Source organism: Drosophila bipectinata, chromosome XR (assembly GCF_030179905.1).
Source record: "Drosophila bipectinata strain 14024-0381.07 chromosome XR, DbipHiC1v2, whole genome shotgun sequence".
NCBI lineage: Eukaryota > Metazoa > Arthropoda > Insecta > Diptera > Drosophilidae > Drosophila > Drosophila bipectinata.
In genome coordinates this window covers 3,973,337-3,996,001 of record NC_091735.1, presented here as the reverse complement: position 1 = coordinate 3,996,001, position 22,665 = coordinate 3,973,337, and the positions used below count along the sequence as shown (strand labels likewise).

At 40.1% G+C, this 22,665-nt stretch overlaps 1 protein-coding gene across 5 annotated transcripts in view; it reads left to right on the top strand.

The window, feature by feature from the left end:
- Graf (GTPase regulator associated with FAK) overlaps positions 1-22,665 on the top strand; it is a 379,470-nt gene that overhangs the window by 281,169 nt on the left and 75,636 nt on the right. Inside the window, exon 8 of one of the 5 annotated variants that reach the window (XM_043211295.2) lies at positions 8,088-8,228. The exons of the other annotated variants lie outside the window; for them this stretch is intronic. Within the exon in view, the coding sequence (XP_043067230.1) occupies positions 8,088-8,171 (84 nt within the window). The 3' untranslated portion in view covers positions 8,172-8,228. Of the gene's footprint in view, positions 1-8,087; positions 8,229-22,665 lie in introns of those variants that run through there. 5 annotated transcript variants of the gene reach the window in all.

The window sequence follows — 22,665 nt, the reverse complement described above, 5'->3', positions numbered from 1 at the left end:
CCAAAATTGATATACCCTTGCAGGTAAAACCGGATATATATCGCAAAAATCGGACATAGTTGGATGATCCTTATGAGAATATCGTAATAAAACCAGTTTATTACAATAAACAAGAAAGGAAAGCTAACTTCGGGCGGAGCCGAAGTTTATATACCCTTGCAGTTAAAACCGGATATATATCGCAAACATCGGATATAGTTGGCCGATCCTTATGGGAATAGGAATATATAATCCAATTTATTACAATACAAAATCTAAAAAAAGTCCCAAACTTCTATCTTCAAAAATACGAAAGTTGATATTTCTACCAAATACCATTTCCGATCGTTCAGTTATATGGCAGCTATGGGATATAGTCGGCCGATCCTAATGAAATTTGGTAGGTTGGATCAACTGACCAAGAATTAAATCTGTACTAAGTTCCAGCTTTCTATCTTCAAAAACACGAAAGTTGGGTCATTTCCGATCGTTCAGTTATATGGCAGCTATAGGATATAGTCGGCCGATCCTTATGAAATTTGGCATGTCATATTATTTTGCCAAAAATAGCTCTCATATCAAATCATATTGAACTCTCTAACTCTAAAAACACCGAAGTTATACCATTTCCGATCAATCAGTTATATGGCAGCTATAGGATATAGTCGGCCGATCCGGGCCGTTCCGACTTATATACTGCGTGCAAAGGAAAGAAGGGTGTGTGCAAAGTTTCAAGTCGATAGCTTTAAAACTGAGAGACTAGTTCGCGTAGAAACAGACAGACAGACGGACAGACGGACAGACGGACATGCTCATATCAACTCAGGAGGTGATCCTGATCAAGAATATATATACTTTATAGGGTCGGAGATGTCTCCTTCACTGCGTTGCACACTTTTGGACAAAATTATAATACCCTCTGCAAGGGTATAAAAATCTAAAAAAAAGTCCCAAACTTCTATCTTTAAAAATACAAAACTTGGTATTTTTACCAAATACCATTTCCCATCGTGCAGTTATATGGCAGCTATAAGACATAGTCGGACGTTAGTCGGATCGTTATGAAATTTGGTAGGTCGGATCAACTGACTAAAATCTGTACGAAATTCTAACCTTTTATTCTCAAAAACACGTAAGTTGCGTCAATTCGGATCGTTGAGTTATAGGATATAGGAGGCCGATCGTTATGAAATTTGTTGGGTCGTATTATTTCATATCAATTATGTCAAAAATAAAATTCGTACGAAATCTGAACTCTTTAACTCTAAAAACACCGGAGTTATAGCATTTCCGATCAATCAAATATATGGAAGCTATAGAATATAGCCGATCCCGGCCGTTCCGACTTGCGTGTAAAGGAAAGAAGGGTGTGTGCAAAGTTTCAAGTCGATAGCATTAAAACTGAGAGACTACTTCGCGTAGAAATAGACATATGGACAATGGATGGATGGATGGACAGACGGATAGACGGACATGCTCATATCAACTCAGGAGGTGATCCCGATCAAGAATATATATACTTTATAGGGTCGGAGAGGTCACTACGTTGCACACTTTTAGACAAAATTATAGTTCCCTCTAAAAAAGTATAAACAAATAATCAATTTCTAGCTCAAAAGAATCTAAAATTTTTAAGATTAGAGGAAAAAAATGTATTTACATTTGGTATTGACAAAAGAATAGAAGGATCATTATGAAAGCTTACCTTAAAATTCATGATGTAACAAAAGAGATTATAATCCGTTTTCCTTAAAGATTTGAAGCAGGGTTAAACCTTAACCATAGGATGATTGCTAGACACATCAATTAACACAGAAACGAATAGTATAGGATGGTCTAATGCCTCTGGAAGCGATAAAGGCGACGACCGTATTACGGTCTCTTTAGTCCAGTGGTGTCCAAAACTGCCTTACGGCTGAGCATGACACAAAACATATGAACGAAATCACACGAAAACGTAGAACGAAAAAGTCGGTGTGTTTCAAGAAGTTCACTGAGAGAAAAGAAATGAGATAAGTTTATCTCTCACGATAAAAAATAAAAAATTAAAATAAGGGTGGCTGCTAAATATATAAAAAATAACGAAAGCGAAAACGAAAAAGATGTGGCCTCGTCAACGTTATAATTCGATCTATATTGTATCTAATCTTAAGCCTTACTTATCTATGGCGGCGAAGCGAGGCAAATTCACACAAAAGCTACCGCTCCGCCCTAAGCTATCTTAGACTAGATATTGATACTAAAAATTCAACTAGAAAATACAAATCATATTACCAACATCAAATTAATATCAAATCCAATCAACCACGACGAATCCGTTAACACTGGCCCCGTTGAAGGCCTCCATCCGGCTTCAACTCACTGCAAGGCGCGTCAGCTTGTGGACTGCTCTCCTTTATTCCGCTCCAAAGCTAGTCCTGACGACAGCGACCTTGACCCTTTCGTCCGCGCCGGCGTGCGTTGCTCCTACCCTTCCTGTAAGGCACTGTTGTGGCGGCTGGTGATCCTCTGCGATCAGGACCAGCTCGCCCGTTTGGATGTCGTCCTCCTGGTTCAGCCACTTCGACCGCCTCTGTAGGCCCAAGACGTACTCCTGGGACTCCATCGCTGCCAAAACGTTTGTTTGATTGACGAGACAATCCGCCATCGCCGCAAGCACGTTAGACCCTGCTGGTCCGGGGTCTGCGGTGCTGGTGGGGCGATGAGCCGCCCGCCTGTCAACAGGTGCCCGGGAGTAAGCGCCTCGCCGTCGCTTGGGTCCTGACTCAGAGCCCCCAGGGGTCGTGAGTTGAGGACGGCCTTGACTCCAACGAGGACGGTGTGCAGCTCCTCCGCGGTCAGCCTGGCGTTCCCTAACGCTCGTAGGAGTAGGTGTTTTGCAGACTTCATGCCTGCCTCTCACAGTCCGCCTATGTGCGGAGCCCGCGACGGTATGAACGCAAATACGCATCCTTTTTTTTATGCATATTGCGTGACCGCGTCCTCGATTCTCCGACGAAGCTCTGCGAAGCCACAAAAAAGAATCAGTTGAAAGGTCGGAAACTACTTATACTTTTCGTATCAATAGGGCCACAAAAATCAACACCACATATGGAGAATGGGCGAAGAGCACTAGGGTAAATGTCTAATTTGAATCATCAGACGAGGCTTGCATTTTAAACAGCGTATGCATGACCGTACTGTCTGACTGCAGACTTCCTGCGCATTTGCGATCCATATGCGCTGTCGCAAAAGACTCACAAGTGCTTGTGGACACACATGAAACGTGAGAGGAATAACCTTCTATCACTTCCAATAAATGTGAGGTAGAGACGACCTCATTCTATTTTGCTTCCATCTGTAGAAGTTTTGGCGACAGATTAAGCCGGGGGATCGTTGGCCACTTATATTCCGATTCCTTTAAAAGCGATGGACCTGTAAACCAGATCGATTCTATAGTCTCCTTTATGCCTCCACTCTGGACACTTTATCTGCCGGGTTCTGTTTAGTTGGTACATGCCGCTACGTGCTATCATCTAACCACACTTGAATTTAAGCTACTCTATTCGATACGAACGTTGATAACAACGATTGATGGGAACGAATCCAATGAAGAGTTACTTCTGAATTCGACCAAAACACACTTTGTTCGATCGGTACTTTTATTAGAGGCTTTATCTTGCGGCAGAGATCTGTGAGAAGGTAAGCGGCACATAACTTAAGACGGAGGAGCGTCTTTGCCTTGAGCGGCGCTACTTTGGACTTTCCAGTCAACAACGAAACTTTAATACCTTCCGCAGACTCGCAACGAATATAAACGCAGTGACATCGGTGACATCGGCTCGGCAAAATGTCTTCTAATCGCTACAAGGCAATCTATATTTTGTTTCACGCTGTTTCCAAGTGCAGTGGAATTGACTCATCGCAATCTAGCTTAATTAGCCAAAGTTTCTTCAATAGGTTCTTTCCTTTTATAAGTATAGGGCTTAATAAGCCAAGGGGGTCAAACAGCTTCGATGTCACCGAAAGAATGTTCCGCTTGGTCGCCCTTTGACCCATGACTGAAGCATCAATTTCAAATTTAAATATATCTTCTTTTGGAACCAAAGCGATTCCTAATGCTCAGTTCTGTCAGTTCTGAGTCCGAAAGTGTTATTGGCTTAACCGTGCTCTCGGTTGTAGTAACTTCAGGCGAGTTTGAAAACCACTTGCTTCATTCAAACGTAGTGTTTTGAAGAACCTGAGTTACTTCAGACTTAATTGTCTTAAGCTCCTCAATGCAACCAGCACCCGTTAACATGTCGTCGACGTAAAAGTCGGACTTCGGCAGTTCGCGGGAATGTATTTTTCACAGATTCACTGAACCTCTTCAAACATCTTATGGCCAGGAATGGGGCTGGCGCCGTGCCATATGTAACGGTGTTGAGTTTGCGCAGTTTCAAGGACTCTGATGGGTCTTTCTTCCACACTATCAACTTTTCTATGTCGGCTATCAGAGCGAATCCGTTCAGCCGGAACCGAAGAAGAGTTAAATACAACTCTTCCTGGATTGTAGGACCAACCATCAACCAATCGTTTAGGCACTTCTGTGTTGATGTCTTACAAGATGCATCAAACACGACTCGTAATTTAGTCGATGTTCTTTGAGGCCGTGAGACACTCTGATGGGGTATGACATAGTGTGGAGTAGCAAGAACATCATTGCTTGTAGGGAACATATGACCTAAGGATTCGTATTTTTCCATGCATTTTAGATACATTTTCTTTAAATTCGGATCTCGAGAAAATCTTTTCTCGAGCGAGAATAGACTTGACTGTGATACATAATTTAACAAGAAAAAGGGACATTTTATAATTTGGAGAAAAAAGGAGGAAACACAATGTCACAATGTTGAACATACAGTTATTAAAATATTTAATAAACTCGACTCGAGGCGACTTCTTGGCAATTCAGGCTAGAGACAGGCTGTTGCGGAGTTGAGGTATTAGCCATATATTTTCCAGATACTATCCATCCAAGGAGAGGTTTTTGGAGGATGGGATGGTTTGGACCTTTTTTTATTTGGCCAACGGACAACAGTTCAAAAAATGACTCAGCTCCAATTAACATGTCTATCCGCTGAGGTTTATAAAAATATGGGTCTGGTAAAGGCAAGTTCCTTGGTAGGTCCCATTCTTTCACCTTCACTGACTCGTCAGGGTGATAACCCGAGACAGTTCTCAAAATCCAAAAGTCGAACGGAAACTCACTACCATTAATTGTTGACTTCACCACAGTGTGTATCTTTTTCTTAACCTGGGAATTAGCTGGACGCTCCCTAAGGATCTGTAAGCGTTAAGCAAGATCTTCAGTAAGTTTATTTGTTTATTGTGACCCAGAGTCAAGTAATGCTCGAGCCAATATGTGCTCACCATTTTTAGTTTTAACTCTACGATCGACGTCGCTAACAAAACCCTTTCTAGGGAAGCATGCAAAGCATGTGACGTAGAAGGGGCATCAAGATGTAGCGCTGGAGGTGGATTTTAATTTGGTGGTGGTAAACGTCAAGTTATTTTCGGTCACAGTAAATCGGTGCTGAAGTTTGTGGTGCGATCTTGCACAAATTTGACACCTAGTCGATTTACACTTCGCAACCGTGTGACCTTTGCGCAGACAATTTAAACATAATGGGGCTGATTTGACAAACTCAAACCGTTGCATTACATCAAGGCGAGCGCACGGACTACACTGCGAAAGATTATGGTCTTTTGCGTTGCAATAACTGCAAGCTAGTTTGTTGGAAGCGGAGCAAGCCAACAAACTTCTATTGTGGTACTAGCCGAACCCAGTTTTCTCCTGTTTTGGCTTGCCAGTCTCTTCAGCGGACAGGTGCTGGTATGATTTAAATTTTTTTTCGAAATCGGACCACAGCGGCAATTCCTCATAATCCAGTGACTTTTCCCATTTTTCTCTGGTCACTGATTCTACTCTACTCAAAACTAAATGAAAGATCATTGAGTTTGCAATTTAAGTGTCATCTCCCATGGATAATAGTGAACCGTAAATCGACGACACTGAAAACTTTCGAAAGTCTGAAAAATTTGGTTATTTGGTTCGCAAAGATGAGACTTTCGTTATCGTAAACTCTTTTCCGACTAGAGATACATAATTACTCTCGGTGACTTGGAAAGCCTTGATAGTTCCTAAGGCTGCATCAGAGAGGCAAGAAATTAAATGATTAAATTTCTCAATAACAGGAATGTTCCAATCATTGTCTACTAATGTCTCAAAGAGACTCATGAAATTTTTAAACTCCGAATAGTTTCTACTGAACTTTGGCAATGCCAAACTGGGAAGTCGAGCTCGAGTTGGGGTTGGTGGAAAATTTTCAGCTACAGTGAAGCATTTAATAATGACATTACTCTTGCCTTAGTCGTTATTTGTTATTCTTTTAACACGGCTCCAAATTCATCTTCCGTCTTGCTGATCTTGCAACTCATTTGCCTAAAAAATTGTCTCATTTAAAACCTGAAGTCTGCACTCTAGCTCGGTGTTTACTAAAGGAACTGACCAAGCTTCCAAACATTCGTCTAACCGGCGAACGCTTTTACTCTGACATTTAATCTTCCTCTTAAGTCATCTAGAGTCGTGGATTTTAATTTCTGTTTATTACTTTCCATTTTCTGATTTTATTTATTCTTTAATAAACATACAACGATAAAAAATTTAATAATTTATTTTTTGTATTTTTAAATCAAAAATTTTTTATATTATTTTATTTATTATTTAAAAGATTTATTTATTATAATAAAAAAAAAGTTTTTATTTAAATTCGTTTTTTAATTATAAATTAATTATATTAATTACTATGGCGAAAAAAAACGAAAAAGCTATTTAATTTATTATCTGGCGAAAAACGAAAAAATTATTAATTAATATAAGGCGAAAAAGATGAAATAATTAATTAATTAATAGTCGAATAATGTTGATAGTCGTTGAAAAAATGTTAGAAAAAATAAAACAAGAAAGAAAAGCTAACTTCGGGCGGAGCCGAAGTTGATACACCCTTGTAGTTAAAAGAGGATATATACCGCAAAAATCGGATATAGTTGGCCGATACTTATGAGAATATCATAATAAAACCAATTCATTACAATAAAATATCAAAAAAAAAGTCTCAAGCTTCTATCTTAAAAAATACGAAAGTTGGTATATCTACCAAAAACCATTTCCGATCGTTCAGTTATATGGCAGCTTTAAGATATAGTCGGGCGATCGTTATGAAATTTGGCATGTCGTAATGTTTTGCCAAAAATTTGCTTTCGTGTCAAATTTGAACTCTCTAACTTTAAAAACACCAAAGTTATACCATTTCCGATCAATTAGTTATATGGCAGCTATAGGATATAGTCTGCCGATCCCGGCCGTTCCGACTTATATACTGCGGGCTAAGGAAAGAAGGGTGTGTGCAAAGTTTCAAGTCGATAGCTTTAAAACTGAGAGAATAGTTCGCGTAGAAACAGACAGACAGACGGACGGACAGACAGACGGACAGACAGACGGACATGCTCATATCAACTCAGGAGGTGGTCCTGATCAAGAAAATATATACTTTATAGGGTCGGAGATGTTTCCTTCACTGCGTTGCACACTTTCGGACAAAATTATAACACCCTCTGCATGGGTATTATAAATAAGGGTGGCAGGTAAATATATAAAAAATAACGATCTTTATTTTCTCTAATCTTAAGCAAAGATTATAAAGTACATAGATTGGACATCAGGGCCCAAAACGGTAAACTTTTTTCGTTGAGCTTGTTGGTGAGGGGGGAACCCACATGCATACGATTCTATTTTTAGAACTCCTTACATGTAGGCGTCAAAAAATGTGTGCGCCTATGTATGTATGTGTGATTGCTCGCACGACGGCGTAAAATTGTTTTGGTTTCCAATTTTCATTTTCAATTTCTCATCGTTTCTGTTTACAATGCGTCGATGTGGTAGTAGAACAAATAGTGCTTTTGTTCTACGCCGATCAAGTCAGGGTGGTAACCTAATGCGTAGAGTAGTTGATCTCTGTACAATTTTTCTAGGTTCAAATCCTCCTTATGACTTCGATGTTTTTCTTTTTTTTATTTTTATCTTTCAGCTCTTCCGACAGATTGTATGGATGGGATATAAAGAAAATCCTAAGGATATTAAAAATAGTAATAAGGATTCGGAAAGTAATTAATACCCTAAATATAGACATAGTTGGAAAATTTGTCTCAAAGGAACTGGTATTACTAAATAAAAGATACATAATGAAAGCGGCTCAAAAAAATGTTCAATTGGTCTATGGTGTTAAAAGCGACAACATGAGCAGAACAAAGAAAAATTTATGTGAAATGCTGTGTTAAATCCTGCATGAAATCTAGGCGTCATTTTCCTAACTTAAAATTTTTTAAATTTCCGTCCGCGGATTTTATTTAAGGACAAGTATGGAGGGAAAAATTTGGCTTTGTCTTGGAGGATTATAATAAGAATCAAAGACTTTGTGAAAAGCATTTTTCGATGGCTTACATTGGGAAGAAGTTCTTGAAAAAGGAAGCTATTCCAACATTAAATTTGGATATGGCGTTGGAAGATGTGGCCTATGATGAAACATTTGAGCCAATCGGCGAAGCATATTATTCGGTTTGACGATTTATTAGAGACTAAAAAAAAATGCTGCACGCAGGCAGAACCAGAACTTAAAGAGAGAATGATAATTCGTTACTCGTTACTTTAGTGTATAACATAAGAGGAATAAGATATACAGTGGTGCATATACAAATATTTTCAACACTCCTTCTCACCGCGGTATATCTAATTCAAAAGATTCTTTTTTAGTTTAACCCTAGTGAAGTAATACATTTTGTGTGCTTAACTTTACATAGAGCTTTAGTTAGAACATCTGAAATCATATTTTCGGTTGGAACATATTCAATATCAATAACTTTCTTCTTATATAAATCTCTTATGAAATGATACTTGATATCTATATGTTTACTTCTAGCATGAAAACTCGCATTCTTCGCTAAACATTGGGCGCTCTGGTTGTCACTGTAGATCATCAATGTTGGCGCCGTCTCGAAACCCATCTCAGATATCAGCTTCAGCACGTAAGCTGCCTCCTTAGCTGCTGTTGAAAGCGCCACATACTCAGTCTCCGTGCTACTGAGTGCTATGATGCTCTGCTTCTTCGACTCCCACGAAAACGCTGCTCCAGCCAAAAAAAACGCCCAACCACTGAACGATTTGCGGTCAGAACAGTCACCTGCCCAGTCTGCATCCACAAAGCAGTGAACAGGCACACCAGTTCGATCAAAGTGCAGCTTCAAGCTCGAAGTTCCTCTTAGGTAACGAAGGACGCGTTTAGCGGCCACCTCATGTTCCTTATGGGGGTCACTACACTTCTGAGCCAACTTTGCCACACAATGAACAATGTCCGGCCTCGTAGTCATTGCTAAGTACAGCAGTGATCCAATAAGCGATTGATACTGCTTCTGGTTGGCTCGTGGACAGTCTTCCAAAACACATAGGTTCTGATAACCAACCTCCAAAGGCATTGCATTCGGCTTACAGTCTTCCATGCCATAATCTCGTAACAGCCCGTCGATATACTGCTTGTGGCCAATTGCCACACTGCCCGTCTCTCCATCCCGCTCGATCTCCATGCCTAAAAAATGTTTCAGCTCTCCGCCATCTACTACTTCGAATTCCCGTGCGATTTGAAGTTTTATGTCGACAAGGTCTTCTTTTATGGAACAGGCAATAATTAGATCATCGACATATACAACAATTATGTTAAATTTTTCGCCGCTGTTCTTGGTGTAAATGCATGGCTCACTGGGACATTGTACAAAACCAATACGCTGAAGAGTACTGTCCAATTTCTGGTTCCATTCACGCCCACTCTGCTTCAGACCGTATAAAGACTTGTGTAACTTCAACACCCTTTTTGGATACGCTGTGTCCACGAACCCTTCCGGTTGCCGCATGTAGACTACATCTTGTAGGTCGCTATTTAGATACGCAGCTGAGACGTCCATTTGATGCATAAACATTTTGTTCTCGACAGCCAGTGCGATCACCAATCGAATAGAAGAATACCGAGCCACTGGGGAAAATGTTTCTTTGTAGTTTATGCCGTACTCCTGTCCACAACCTTTTGCAACTAAGCGAGCCTTGAACCGTTCCACGTTGCCGTACTGGTCTCCTTTAGCCGCAAACACCCATTTGCATCCAATAGTTCTCTCGCCAGGAGGAAGATTTACAAGACTCCATGTATTGGTGGACTGTAGTTGAGAATACTCCTTCTGCATCGCAACCTTCCATTCTTCAGCCTGTATCGAGCTCAAAGCCTCCTTGACTCCACTCGGTACTTGGACGTCGGCAACTCCAATAGCGTTAAGCATATTGTACTCCTTACGTGGTCGTCCTGGCTTTCCAGTACGAATTATCTTAGGCCTACCTGGGCCTCGCTGAACTCGTTCGATGCTATCAACCAACTCGTCTTCACCATCTTCGGCTCCCGACTGTCCGTCCCTTGCATGATCTGTCATTTTCATCGTGACCCCCATTTATCTCCTCACCAAAAACGCTTCCGTTTTCTGCCAATTCTACTGTCGATATATCCTCGGTTTTTGTTATATCGTGCTCAAGGAACACCACATCTCTGGCTTCCTTGATAGTTTGCGTATCAGGATTGAAGAGTCTATACGCTTTGGCAGTTTCTGAATACCCAACCAGGATATGCTCTATTCCTTTCTGAGAAAATTTTCTTTTCATTGTCTTGTCTAGCACAATTGCCTTTGTACCAAACACCTTAAGATGGGATACGCTGGGCTTTTTCCCAAACCATGCTTCGTATGGAGTCATGTCTGGCAATGTAGACGTTTCTGATCGGTTCCTCAAATACATCGCAGTCATTATCGCTTCCCCCCACAGGTACTCGTTTGCATTAGCGTGAACCATCATGCTCCTTGCCATTTCCACTAGCGTCCGATTGGCACGTGGTGTATGGGGAACGGTTAGCTGCCTCTTAATCCCATTGCTTACCAGGAAGTTTTCGAATGCTCCATTTATGTACTCTCTACCATTATCGCTCCGTATAGCTTTAATCTGTTGCCCAGTTTGCTTCTCAGCCAACAACATAAATTCTTTGAACTTCTCAAACACTTGGTCTTTTGTTTTAAGCATATACACCGATATATAACGCGTCTTGTCGTCTATGAATGTAGCAAAATAACGCGCTCCACCTTTGGAAACTGTACTCATAGGACCGCACACGTCCGTATGGATCAGCCCCAACACTTTGTTCGAACGATTTTCCGCCACTTTTGGAAATTGTTTCACGCATATCTTGCTTTTCGCACAAGTCTCGCAAACAAAGTCATTCGTGCTACCGGTTACTCCGCTTAGACCATACACTAGTTCTTTTCGAATCATGGATTTTAAACTTTCGAAATTTAAATGTCCGAATCTATTGTGCCACGTTATTACTTGATTTGTTTTTCCTTTTGCAGCAAAAGCCGTTTTGTTTTTATTTTCGAAAATAAACAAGTCATTCTGTTTGTTTGCTTTTAATACCGTTTCGCCGTTCTTATTATTGACACTAGCACTATTTTTCGAAAAACTTATTTCGAACCCGTTATTAGTTGCTCTCGACACTGAAATAAAATTACACTGAAGGTTTTGTACGAACAATACATCAACCAATTCAATAATGTTTTCTTGCCAAAACAGTTTTACTGTTCCAATGCCTTCAGCCTCAATGTAATTTTCTCCAACCAGCATTATTTTTTCCTTATGCTCACGAATTGAAACAAATAACGATTTGTTTGCACATAAATGGGCTGTTGCCCCACTGTCAATGCACCAAATATTACTCGTTAGTCCACTTTGGCTCGCTGCGGCAGCGAAAACCGAGAACGACTTTTTGTTCTCCTCGCGTTTGCTCACACTATTTTTATCCTTTTCTGATCTTGCGTTTTTCTGTTTTGAGTAGCACTTTGCCGAAACATGTCCGTAACGACCGCAGTTCCAACATTCCACATGTTTCATGTCTTTCTTATGCTTGGGCTTTTCCTTTTCGGCACGCGACGAGTAGATTTTCTGTTCCGCTTTATTGTCCATTTTGTCTCCCACTTTTCGTCGTTCTCCCTCTTCCAGCAACTTAATTTTTAGAGAAATTAAGGAAGGCAAAGAATCACGCGTCTCCATAGCAATTACGAAATTTTCGTACGAATCCGATCCGCCACATACTCAGCCTCCGTGCTACTGAGTGCTATGATGCTCTGCTTCTTCGACTCCCACGAAAACGCTGCTCCAGCCAAAAAAAACGCCCAACCACTGAACGATTTGGGGTCAGAACAGTCACCTGCCCAGTCTGCATCCACAAAGCAGTGAACAGGCACACCAGTTCGATCAAAGTGCAGCTTCAAGCTCGAAGTTCCTCTTAGGTAACGAAGGACGCGTTTAGCGGCCACCTCATGTTCCTTATGGGGGTCACTGCACTTCTGAGCCAACTTTGCCACACAATGAACAATGTCCGGCCTCGTAGTCATTGCTAAGTACAGCAGTGATCCAATAAGCGATTGATACTGCTTCTGGTTGGCTCGTGGACAGTCTTCCAAAACACATAGGTTCTGATAACCAACCTCCAAAGGCGTTGCATTCGGCTTACAGTCTTCCATGCCATAATCTCGTAACAGCCCGTCGATATACTGCTTGTGGCCAATTGCCACACTGCCCGTCTCTCCATCCCGCTCGATCTCCATGCCTAAAAAATGTTTCAGCTCTCCGCCATCTACTACTTCGAATTCCCGTGCGATTTGAAGTTTTATGTCGACAAGGTCTTCTTTTATGGAACAGGCAATAATTAGATCATCGACATATACAACAATTATGTTAAATTTTTCGCCGCTGTTCTTGGTGTAAATGCATGGCTCACTGGGACATTGTACAAAACCAATACGCTGAAGAGTACTGTCCAATTTCTGGTTCCATTCACGCCCACTCTGCTTCAGACCGTATAAAGACTTGTGTAACTTCAACACCCTTTTTGGATACGCTGTGTCCACGAACCCTTCCGGTTGCCGCATGTAGACTACATCTTGTAGGTCGCTATTTAGATACGCAGCTGAGACGTCCATTTGATGCATAAACATTTTGTTCTCGACAGCCAGTGCGATCACCAATCGAATAGAAGAATACCGAGCCACTGGGGAAAATGTTTCTTTGTAGTTTATGCCGTACTCCTGTCCACAACCTTTTGCAACTAAGCGAGCCTTGAACCGTTCCACGTTGCCGTACTGGTCTCCTTTAGCCGCAAACACCCATTTGCATCCAATAGTTCTCTCGCCAGGAGGAAGATTTACAAGACTCCATGTATTGGTGGACTGTAGTTGATAATACTCCTTCTGCATCGCAACCTTCCATTCTTCAGCCTGTATCGAGCTCAAAGCCTCCTTGACTCCACTCGGTACTTGGACGTCGGCAACTCCAATAGCGTTAAGCATATTGTACTCCTTACGTGGTCGTCCTGGCTTTCCAGTACGAATTATCTTAGGCCTACCTGGGCCTCGCTGAACTCGTTCGATGCTATCAACCAACTCGTCTTCACCATCTTCGGCTCCCGACTGTCCGTCCCTTGCATGATCTGTCATTTTCATCGTGACCCCCATTTATCTCCTCACCAAAAACGCTTCCGTTTTCTGCCAATTCTACTGTCGATATATCCTCGGTTTTTGTTATATCGTGCTCAAGGAACACCACATCTCTGGCTTCCTTGATAGTTTGCGTATCAGGATTGAAGAGTCTATACGCTTTGGCAGTTTCTGAATACCCAACCAGGATATGCTCTATTCCTTTCTGAGAAAATTTTCTTTTCATTGTCTTGTCTAGCACAATTGCCTTTGTACCAAACACCTTAAGATGGGATACGCTGGGCTTTTTCCCAAACCATGCTTCGTATGGAGTCATGTCTGGCAATGTAGACGTTTCTGATCGGTTCCTCAAATACATCGCAGTCATTATCGCTTCCCCCCACAGGTACTCGTTCGCATTAGCGTGAACCATCATGCTCCTTGCCATTTCCACTAGCGTCCGATTGGCACGTGGTGTATGGGGAACGGTTAGCTGCCTCTTAATCCCATTGCTTACCAGGAAGTTTTCGAATGCTCCATTTATGTACTCTCTACCATTATCGCTCCGTATAGCTTTAATCTGTTGCCCAGTTTGCTTCTCAGCCAACAACATAAATTCTTTGAACTTCTCAAACACTTGGTCTTTTGTTTTAAGAATATACACCGATATATAACGCGTCTTGTCGTCTATGAATGTAGCAAAATAACGCGCTCCACCTTTGGAAACTGTACTCATAGGACCGCACACGTCCGTATGGATCAGCCCCAACACTTTGTTCGAACGATTTTCCGCCACTTTTGGAAATTGTTTCACGCATATCTTGCTTTTCACACAAGTCTCGCAAACAAAGTCATTCGTGCTACCGGTTACTCCGCGTAGACCATACACTAGTTCTTTTCGAATCATGGATTTTAAACTTTCGAAATTTAAATGTCCGAATCTATTGTGCCACGTTATTACTTGATTTGTTTTTCCTTTTGCAGCAAAAGCCGTTTTGTTTTTATTTTCGAAAATAAACAAGTCATTCTGTTTGTTTGCTTTTAATACCGTTTCGCCGTTCTTATTATTGACACTAGCACTATTTTTCGAAAAACTTATTTCGAACCCGTTATTAGTTGCTCTCGACACTGAAATAAAATTACACTGAAGGTTTTGTACGAACAATACATCAACCAATTCAATAATGTTTTCTTGCCAAAACAGTTTTACTGTTCCAATGCCTTCAGCCTCAATGTAATTTTCTCCAACCAGCATTATTTTTTCCTTATGCTCACGAATTGAAACAAATAACGATTTGTTTGCACATAAATGGGCTGTTGCCCCACTGTCAATGCACCAAATATTACTCGTTAGTCCACTTTGGCTCGCTGCGGCAGCGAAAACCGAGAACGACTTTTTGTTCTCCTCGCGTTTGCTCACACTATTTTTATCCTTTTCTGATCTTGCGTTTTTCTGTTTTGAGTAGCACTTTGCCGAAACATGTCCGTAACGACCGCAGTTCCAACATTCCACATGTTTCATGTCTTTCTTATGCTTGGGCTTTTCCTTTTCGGCACGCGACGAGTAGATTTTCTGTTCCGCTTTATTGTCCATTTTGTCTCCCACTTTTCATCGTTCTCCCTCTTCCAGCAACTTAATTTTTAGAGAAATTAAGGAAGGCAAAGAATCACGCGTCTCCATAGCAATTACGAAATTTTCGTACGAATCCGATAGGCTGGACAACAAAATTATTACAAGCATTTCTTCTGGGACTGGTTGATCGATCTCTTGTAATTTCTCGATGACGTCATTGAAATTACTCAAATGCACTGTGACACTGTCTGACTCTGACATCTTCATATACAGCAACTGTTTAAACAACTGTATTTTACGCGCTGGTCCACTAGGCATGTGAACACTAGCCAGCTTTTTCCAAGCTTCCATCGATGATTTGCAGTGTTTAACATAGTTAATCTGGGACGGCTTTATACACAACAAAATACTCGCGAGGGCTTTTTCATCCTTGTTATCAAAATTTCCCTGCTCTGCAACCGTTCCACTTTCGTTTTTAATTTCACGACCACACACAATTGACCAAAGTTCTGAGTGTACCAGCAGACTTTTCATTTGCACTGCCCACGAACTATAATTTTCACTATCAAGTTGTTCTATTGAGTATTGCGAACTCATCTTGTTTATCTTGTTCATTAAACAAGACCGAATCTCAAATTATAATCTTTTCGACTATTACGCAGAAGTTTTCTTGCTGGCCTGGGCCCATAACCTATTCGGTTTGACGATTTATTAGAGACTAAAAAAAAATGCTGCACGCAGGCAGAACCAGAACTTAAAGAGAGAATGATAATTCGTTACTCGTTACTTTAGTGTATAACATAAGAGGAATAGGATATACAGTGGTGCATATACAAATATTTTCATTACATATATTACAGAAGACCAGTGTAGGAAATGCGAAAAAATATTAAAAGCCAACAAGTTCCTTCAAAAAAAAATCAAGCCCTATTAAAAAAAATTCAAAATTTCAATATCCTTTAAAAAAAAGGAAACTTCAAAAACTGGTATAATTGACAGAATTGATATCATTCATCACATTAGTCCAGAAACAATAAAGTTTTGCAAATTACTTTTGAGTAGACGACCCAAGGAGTACTCCCCAGAGGTACAATGGTTGGCCCAAAACATTTTCTATGTGTCGCATTCAGCATTTTCTTTTCAAAGGGACAATTTAAAATTGAACATGCCCCACGTAAAAACTCTTTACCGATGGGCTCCTATGAAATTACTAAAACCTGGTTTTACAAACAATTCTTTTGAAAAATTAAAAAAAAATGACTGCAGAACTAAAAAAAAATAAACATTCCCAAGTCGTCCATGTGATGGATGAAATGGCTATTAGAATAGAGTTGAGGTATAATGTTAATTTAGATTTAATAGATGGGTTTGAGTGCATAGGGCTACAAAGAAATACTAAAGTAGCTAACAAGACTTGCGTATTTTTAATAAAATCAATCTTTTCAAATTGGAGTATGATTTTAAATTATTTTTTGTTTCCGAAAATGGCCTTTCAGCGAATGACCTATGTGAGGTTATAAAACAAAATTTGACAATTTTATTTAACTTAGGAATAGACGTAAAGGGCATAATATGTGATAAAGCTTCTGCCAACCGAAGTTGCTATTTTCAGCTCGGCGCTACTACGGAAAACCCTTTCTTATATTTAAAAATAATCGTATTTTTTATATGTACGATTTTCCACATTTATTAAAATTATTAAGAAATGGTCTCCAGACCTGCGACTTAAATACACCAGACGGGCAGGGTAGCTATCAGGTCTTGAAGGAGTTGTGGCAGAAGGAAGAAGACTAAAAAACAAAAATGTGCCCAAAATTAACAATTAAGCATACATTTCCAAACACTTTTGAGAAAATGCGAGTGAAATATGCGACACAATTGTTTAGTAAAACCGTTCAGGCGGCCATTAAAACCATTTGTGATACTGAGAAATTTAGTTCAGTCTCTAAAGAAAGAGCCATATCTACTGCAGTATTTATAGAAAAAGTGGATAAAATTTTTGATTGCATGAATAGTGCGACTTTATATGAAAACAAGGAAGCAAAGCTAACTTCGGGCGGAGCCGAAGTTGATATACCCTTGCAGTTAAAACCGGATATATATCGCAAACATCGTTGGCCGATCCTTATAATTACATCAAAATAAAACCAATTAATTACAATAAAAAATCTAAAAAAAAGTCCCAAGCTTTCTACCAAATACCATTTCCGATCGTTCAGTTATATGGCAGCTATAGGATATAGTCGGCCGATCCTAATGAAATTTCGTAGGTTGGATTAACTGACCAAAAATATAATCTGTACCAAGTTCCAGCTTTCTATCTTCAAAAACGCGAAAGTTGGCTCATTTCCGATCGTTCAGTTATATTGGAGCTATAGGATATAGTTGGCCGATCCTTATGAAATTTGGCATTTCGAAATGTTTTGCCAAAAATAGCACTCATGTCAAATGAACTCTCTAACTCTAAAAACATCAAAGTTATACCATTTCCGATCAATCAGTTATATGGCAGCTATAGGATATAGTCGGCCGATCCCGGCCGTTCCGACTTATGTACTGCGTGCAAAGGAAAGAAGGGTGTGCGCTAAGTTTCAAGTCGATAGCTTTAAAACTAAGAGACTAGTTTGCGTAGAAACAGACAGACAGACAGACGGACAGACGGACTGCATAGAAAATACTTTTGCTGTGCTACGACAGAAGGGGGGAAATAATCATAATCCTTCAGTGGCTAAATTAAACTCGACCATGGCAAGAATAATGTCTTTTAAAGTTATAAGATATAGTTCATCTTCAAATTGTGAAATTGACGAGCCTCTTAAGCGACCAATTATTTCAATGACCCCTGAAGAATTCTTTTGACGTAGCTCAATTACTTGACGCGACATCATAGATACCATACTTGACATTGATAATGGCTATTTTGGATCTCTTAATGTTCGACGCATCGACGCATATAGGAGTCTTTGATAAGATTTTTAAACAACACCCAGAGGCATATACTTGACGGTATACTTTGACGGACATTGTAAGGACCACAAAATTAAAATATTAGAGTTTTTATTATTAGTTTTAATACGAAAACATTGCGCGTGGGGTCTAGAAAAATGAAGTATTAAAGAAAAAAATTTAAAATTATGTCCGGTAAATAAAGTTCCATGGGAGCCCGTCCGCCATTTTGTCATCCACCACGTCCGATACTATTTTCCCCTTTCCGTTAATTTCTCATAATTAAATTAATAACAACATAATTATTTTAACAACAATAGTAATATTATGAATTTAAAAAGAATAATAATAAAGTAAATAAAAACAAATTAATAATAAAAAATAATAAAAGTTAATATTATAAAAATAATCATAAAATCCACTTTCTTAATAACCGAATGAACCTTCTCTCACCCGTGGAATCAAACCCTGACCCCCGAGGTTAAGGGGCGGGCGCTTTCCATCTAGGCTATCGTCAAGTTGATTTTGCAATACTTAAAGTTGGTTTTAAAGTAAGCGCGAGAATCTATTCCAAAAACAGAGCTGAAGAGGAAGGATAGTAGAAGATATTTCTGATCTCGTTGCTTTCACACTGGTTCGATTTGAACGTTTCAAACTTTCATTGTTCCAAAGATGTTACGATCTAAAAATAGAATTCTCTCTTTCCCTCTCTCATCTGCCAGCCATTTGTCATGGAACCCGCTCTCAAATGCTTTCATTTTTACAGCGGGTTCCACGACGGAAAAAATGAAAACATTTAAGAGCGGGTTCCATGACGCGGCCTGCCAAAATGCCGTAGAACACGCACTTATAGACATTTTTACAGCGGGTTCCACTACGAACTAAGACGATGTTAAGGTGATTTTACAATTTTGTATTTATTTTATTGGATTATAAATTTAGGAAAACACATTGAAAGAATAAAAATATAATATAAATAGATTTAAAATTTAAAAAAAATGGATGCCCCGAGCCTGGTTTGAACTCGTTTTACTTTGCACACCAGCCAAGCACTCTACCACTCGGCTATCCCTCATTAGTTGTCGCGCGAAATATTTCTCAAACTTAACTTAACTGGAACCCGCCATAAAAAATTTTTCTTTGTATGAGATGTCCCATCTATGTACTACTTTATAATCTTTGTCTTAAGCCTAACTTATCTATTGCGGCGAAGCGGGGCGAATTCACACAAGAGCGAATATAAGCTTTCGCTCTCGCTCCGCCCTAAGCTATCTTAGACTAGATATTGATACTAACAATTCAACTACAAAATACAATTCAAATTAACAACAACTTCAAATTAATATTAAATCCAATCAACCACGACAAATCCGTTTACAGCGTAGTTTTTTTTGTATTTCAAATAATTTTATTATTAACAAGAAAGAAAAGCTAACTTCGGGCGGAGCCGAAGTTGATATACCCTTGCAGTTAAAACCGGAATATAGAATAGAATCTGTACCAAGTTCCAGCTTTCTATCTTCAAAAACACGAAAGTTGGGTCATCCGATCATTCCGATCGTTCAGTTATATGGCAGCTGTAGGATATAGTGGGCCGATCCTTATGAAATTTGGTAGGTTGGATCAACTGACCAAAAATAGAATCTGTATTAAATTCCAGCTTTCTATCTTCAAAAACACGAAAATTGGGTCATTTCCGATCGTTCAGTTATATGGCAGCTATAGGATATAGTTGGCCGATCCTTATGAAATTTGGCATGTCGAAATTTTTTGCCAAAAATAGCACTTATGTCAAATTTGAACTCTCTAACTCTAAAAACATCAAAGTTATACCATTTCCGATCAATCAGTTATATGGCAGCTATAGGATATAGTCGGCCGATCCCGGTCGTTCCGACTTATATACTGCGTGCAAAGGAAAGAAGGGTGTGCAAAGTTTCAAGTCGATAGCTTTAAAACTGAGAGACTAGTTCGCGTAGAAACAGACAGACAGACAAATTTTTAAAACAAAATTTATAATTGTATATAATATTTTTATTAATTTTAGTTGTATGTAGATAATTTTAAAAGGGCCTCCAAATTACTATTTGTCAATCGGCTTCTATGACTATTTTTTATTAACTTAAGAGTCGAAAGGGCGCTTTCACAAACTTATTTGCTATATGTTACTACGCAGAAAAGGGTATTTTTTGACACCTTCACATTTTCAAAAATCAATTTCAGTCTTGCCTTTACAGCGCAAGGTCTGTATGGGCTTTTCCTTCTTTATGCACTTCACGTGTCTTGACAGAATTTTCCTTCAGTTCTAAAATATGCTGATGGACAAAGATGAGAAGGAAATATATGCTAAGAATGTGCTAAAAGCCATTCTCATGCTTTCGTAAAGCTTTCCTATCTAACGGAGGAATCGATTTTCTACCTACTTTGGTCCGTTCATGCGTGTGTGGGTGAGATTTGCATCTGTCTATGCAATTATATTCCCATCTATTGAGTGGATAAAGTCAAGGAAAGAAATATTGGCCTGCCTAGGAATTTTTTTTCATCTTGGAATAAGGTCCACACTACAAATGAAAAAATCGGCTTCTTTCGTTAAAAATTGATAGTGCAACGCGACTTGATCGGAATATATTCGGCGTCAGTGCTCAATTCATCAGTTCAGATGAAATAAAATCGCGAGTTCTTGGAATGGTGGAACTCAGAGGAGCTGGGTTAAGTACAGCAAAAAATGTGGCCAAGGAGATTCTTTCTGTGTTAGACAAATACGAAATAGCTCTAGACCAAATCGTGTCAACTACTTCAGATAACGGGGCAAATATGATAAAGCCGTCGTCAATCTTATCAGAAATTAACTTGAACGATGATGACATGGAAGATGCCGGTATCGACGAGAACGTCGAGTACATAAAGCAAATCAAGCATTTTGAAAAAACTGAAACTGCGCTTTTCGGTGATATACAAAATAAATAAATTTGGAATCAATCAAATGGTTACCGTGACTTGTTTGAACTGAAAAATTTTAAATGACCTCAATTGGATTGTCAAACTAAATGGGGATCAATTTACAACATGGTTGACCAACTCAATAAGGCGAAAACTATTTTAAGCCTTATTAAAACTGTCGAGAATAAATCAAGAGATGACGATTTTATAGTAAATGAAATGTTATGGGACTTTCATATTTGTATGTGACTATAATGGCTCCACTGTAAAAGACCATAGTGCAGTTTCAAGAGGAGCAACTTCAGTATGGGAATTTGTATGCTCTGTGGTTGGTCTGCAAACTGACCACTAATCAAGGTTTCTCAAAAAGCACTGCGGATTCAATTATTTATACAATTGGATCAAAATGCACACTCCCATTGCAACATTGTCATCATCTACTAGCTCATTTACTTCAGAGGACAACAATAGAAAAGGAATTTTTATATTTTGGATGACTTTTTAATATATGAAAATCCATGCGAGAGGAAATTATGCGACGCGGAGCTCTACGAACTAAATAGGTTTTATACAAAATATGTTTTATATGAAGTTCAAAGAAATGTGTAATTTTTTTTTGTATTTTGGATAATAATATTAATAATAGACAGTTTTAAATAAAGTTTATTTCATACGCTTCACTGAAAGAAAAAAATAAATTTGTGAACAAAAAAAAAACAAAAAAAAATTAATTTGTGTAGGGGGGCGGGCGTTGGTTCCGCAAAAAGATTCCAGAATGGGGGTTGAAAAATTAGAAGTCGGGGGCGTCTTCAGTTTCAGTATAAAGAACGCGTTCAGCTTTATTGGCTGCGTACATCGAATTGAGAACTTAAAAACTAGTGCAAAACGGAATCGCCGAACACCCAACGAGCGAGAAGAGAGGGCACAGAGGGGCGAGTGTGGACGCGCTCTTCAGCGCGGGTGCGCTCTTTAGCGTGGGTGCGCTCTTTAGCGCGGGTGCGCTCTTCAGCGCGGATGCGCTCTTCAGGTGAGTGGCACCACGGCACCTCACCTAAACATTCCGCCCCTTTTGCAATCGCTCGGGTTGCAATAGCTCCCTCAAAGTTATGGTTGGTGGGTGTCTCCGGACACGACCCATCCAAACACGGTGCTCTGGGCCACTGGCAGTCCGTCCTGGATCTTCAGGAAGCCCGGTTGAATAATCCGTGGGTACATATCTGCGCCCAGGACGACGGAGATTGTCGCTGGCAGATGGAATCGCTCATCCGCCAGGGTCACGCCTCGGAAGTGGGCACGCACCGCCTCGCTCAGCTCCCGAGACGGCGTACGAACTCGCACGTGAGGCTCGATCTTGAACATGACCTCCAGCCGAACGCTATCATCGGTCGTTGACCCCACGGTGGCGGAACACACCTGTTCGTCCCCCACGCTGGTAGTGGGCAGCCGGAAACACGCTGCGAGCGAGGCGTCGATGCAGCTCGAGGGCGTGCATGGGTCGATAAGGGCCCCCGTATCGAAGCTCCGGGTCCCGGTGTCAATCCGCACTAGTGCAGTCGGCAGCACGTTGACGCTGTTCCGTTGCAGCAGCGATGAGAGGG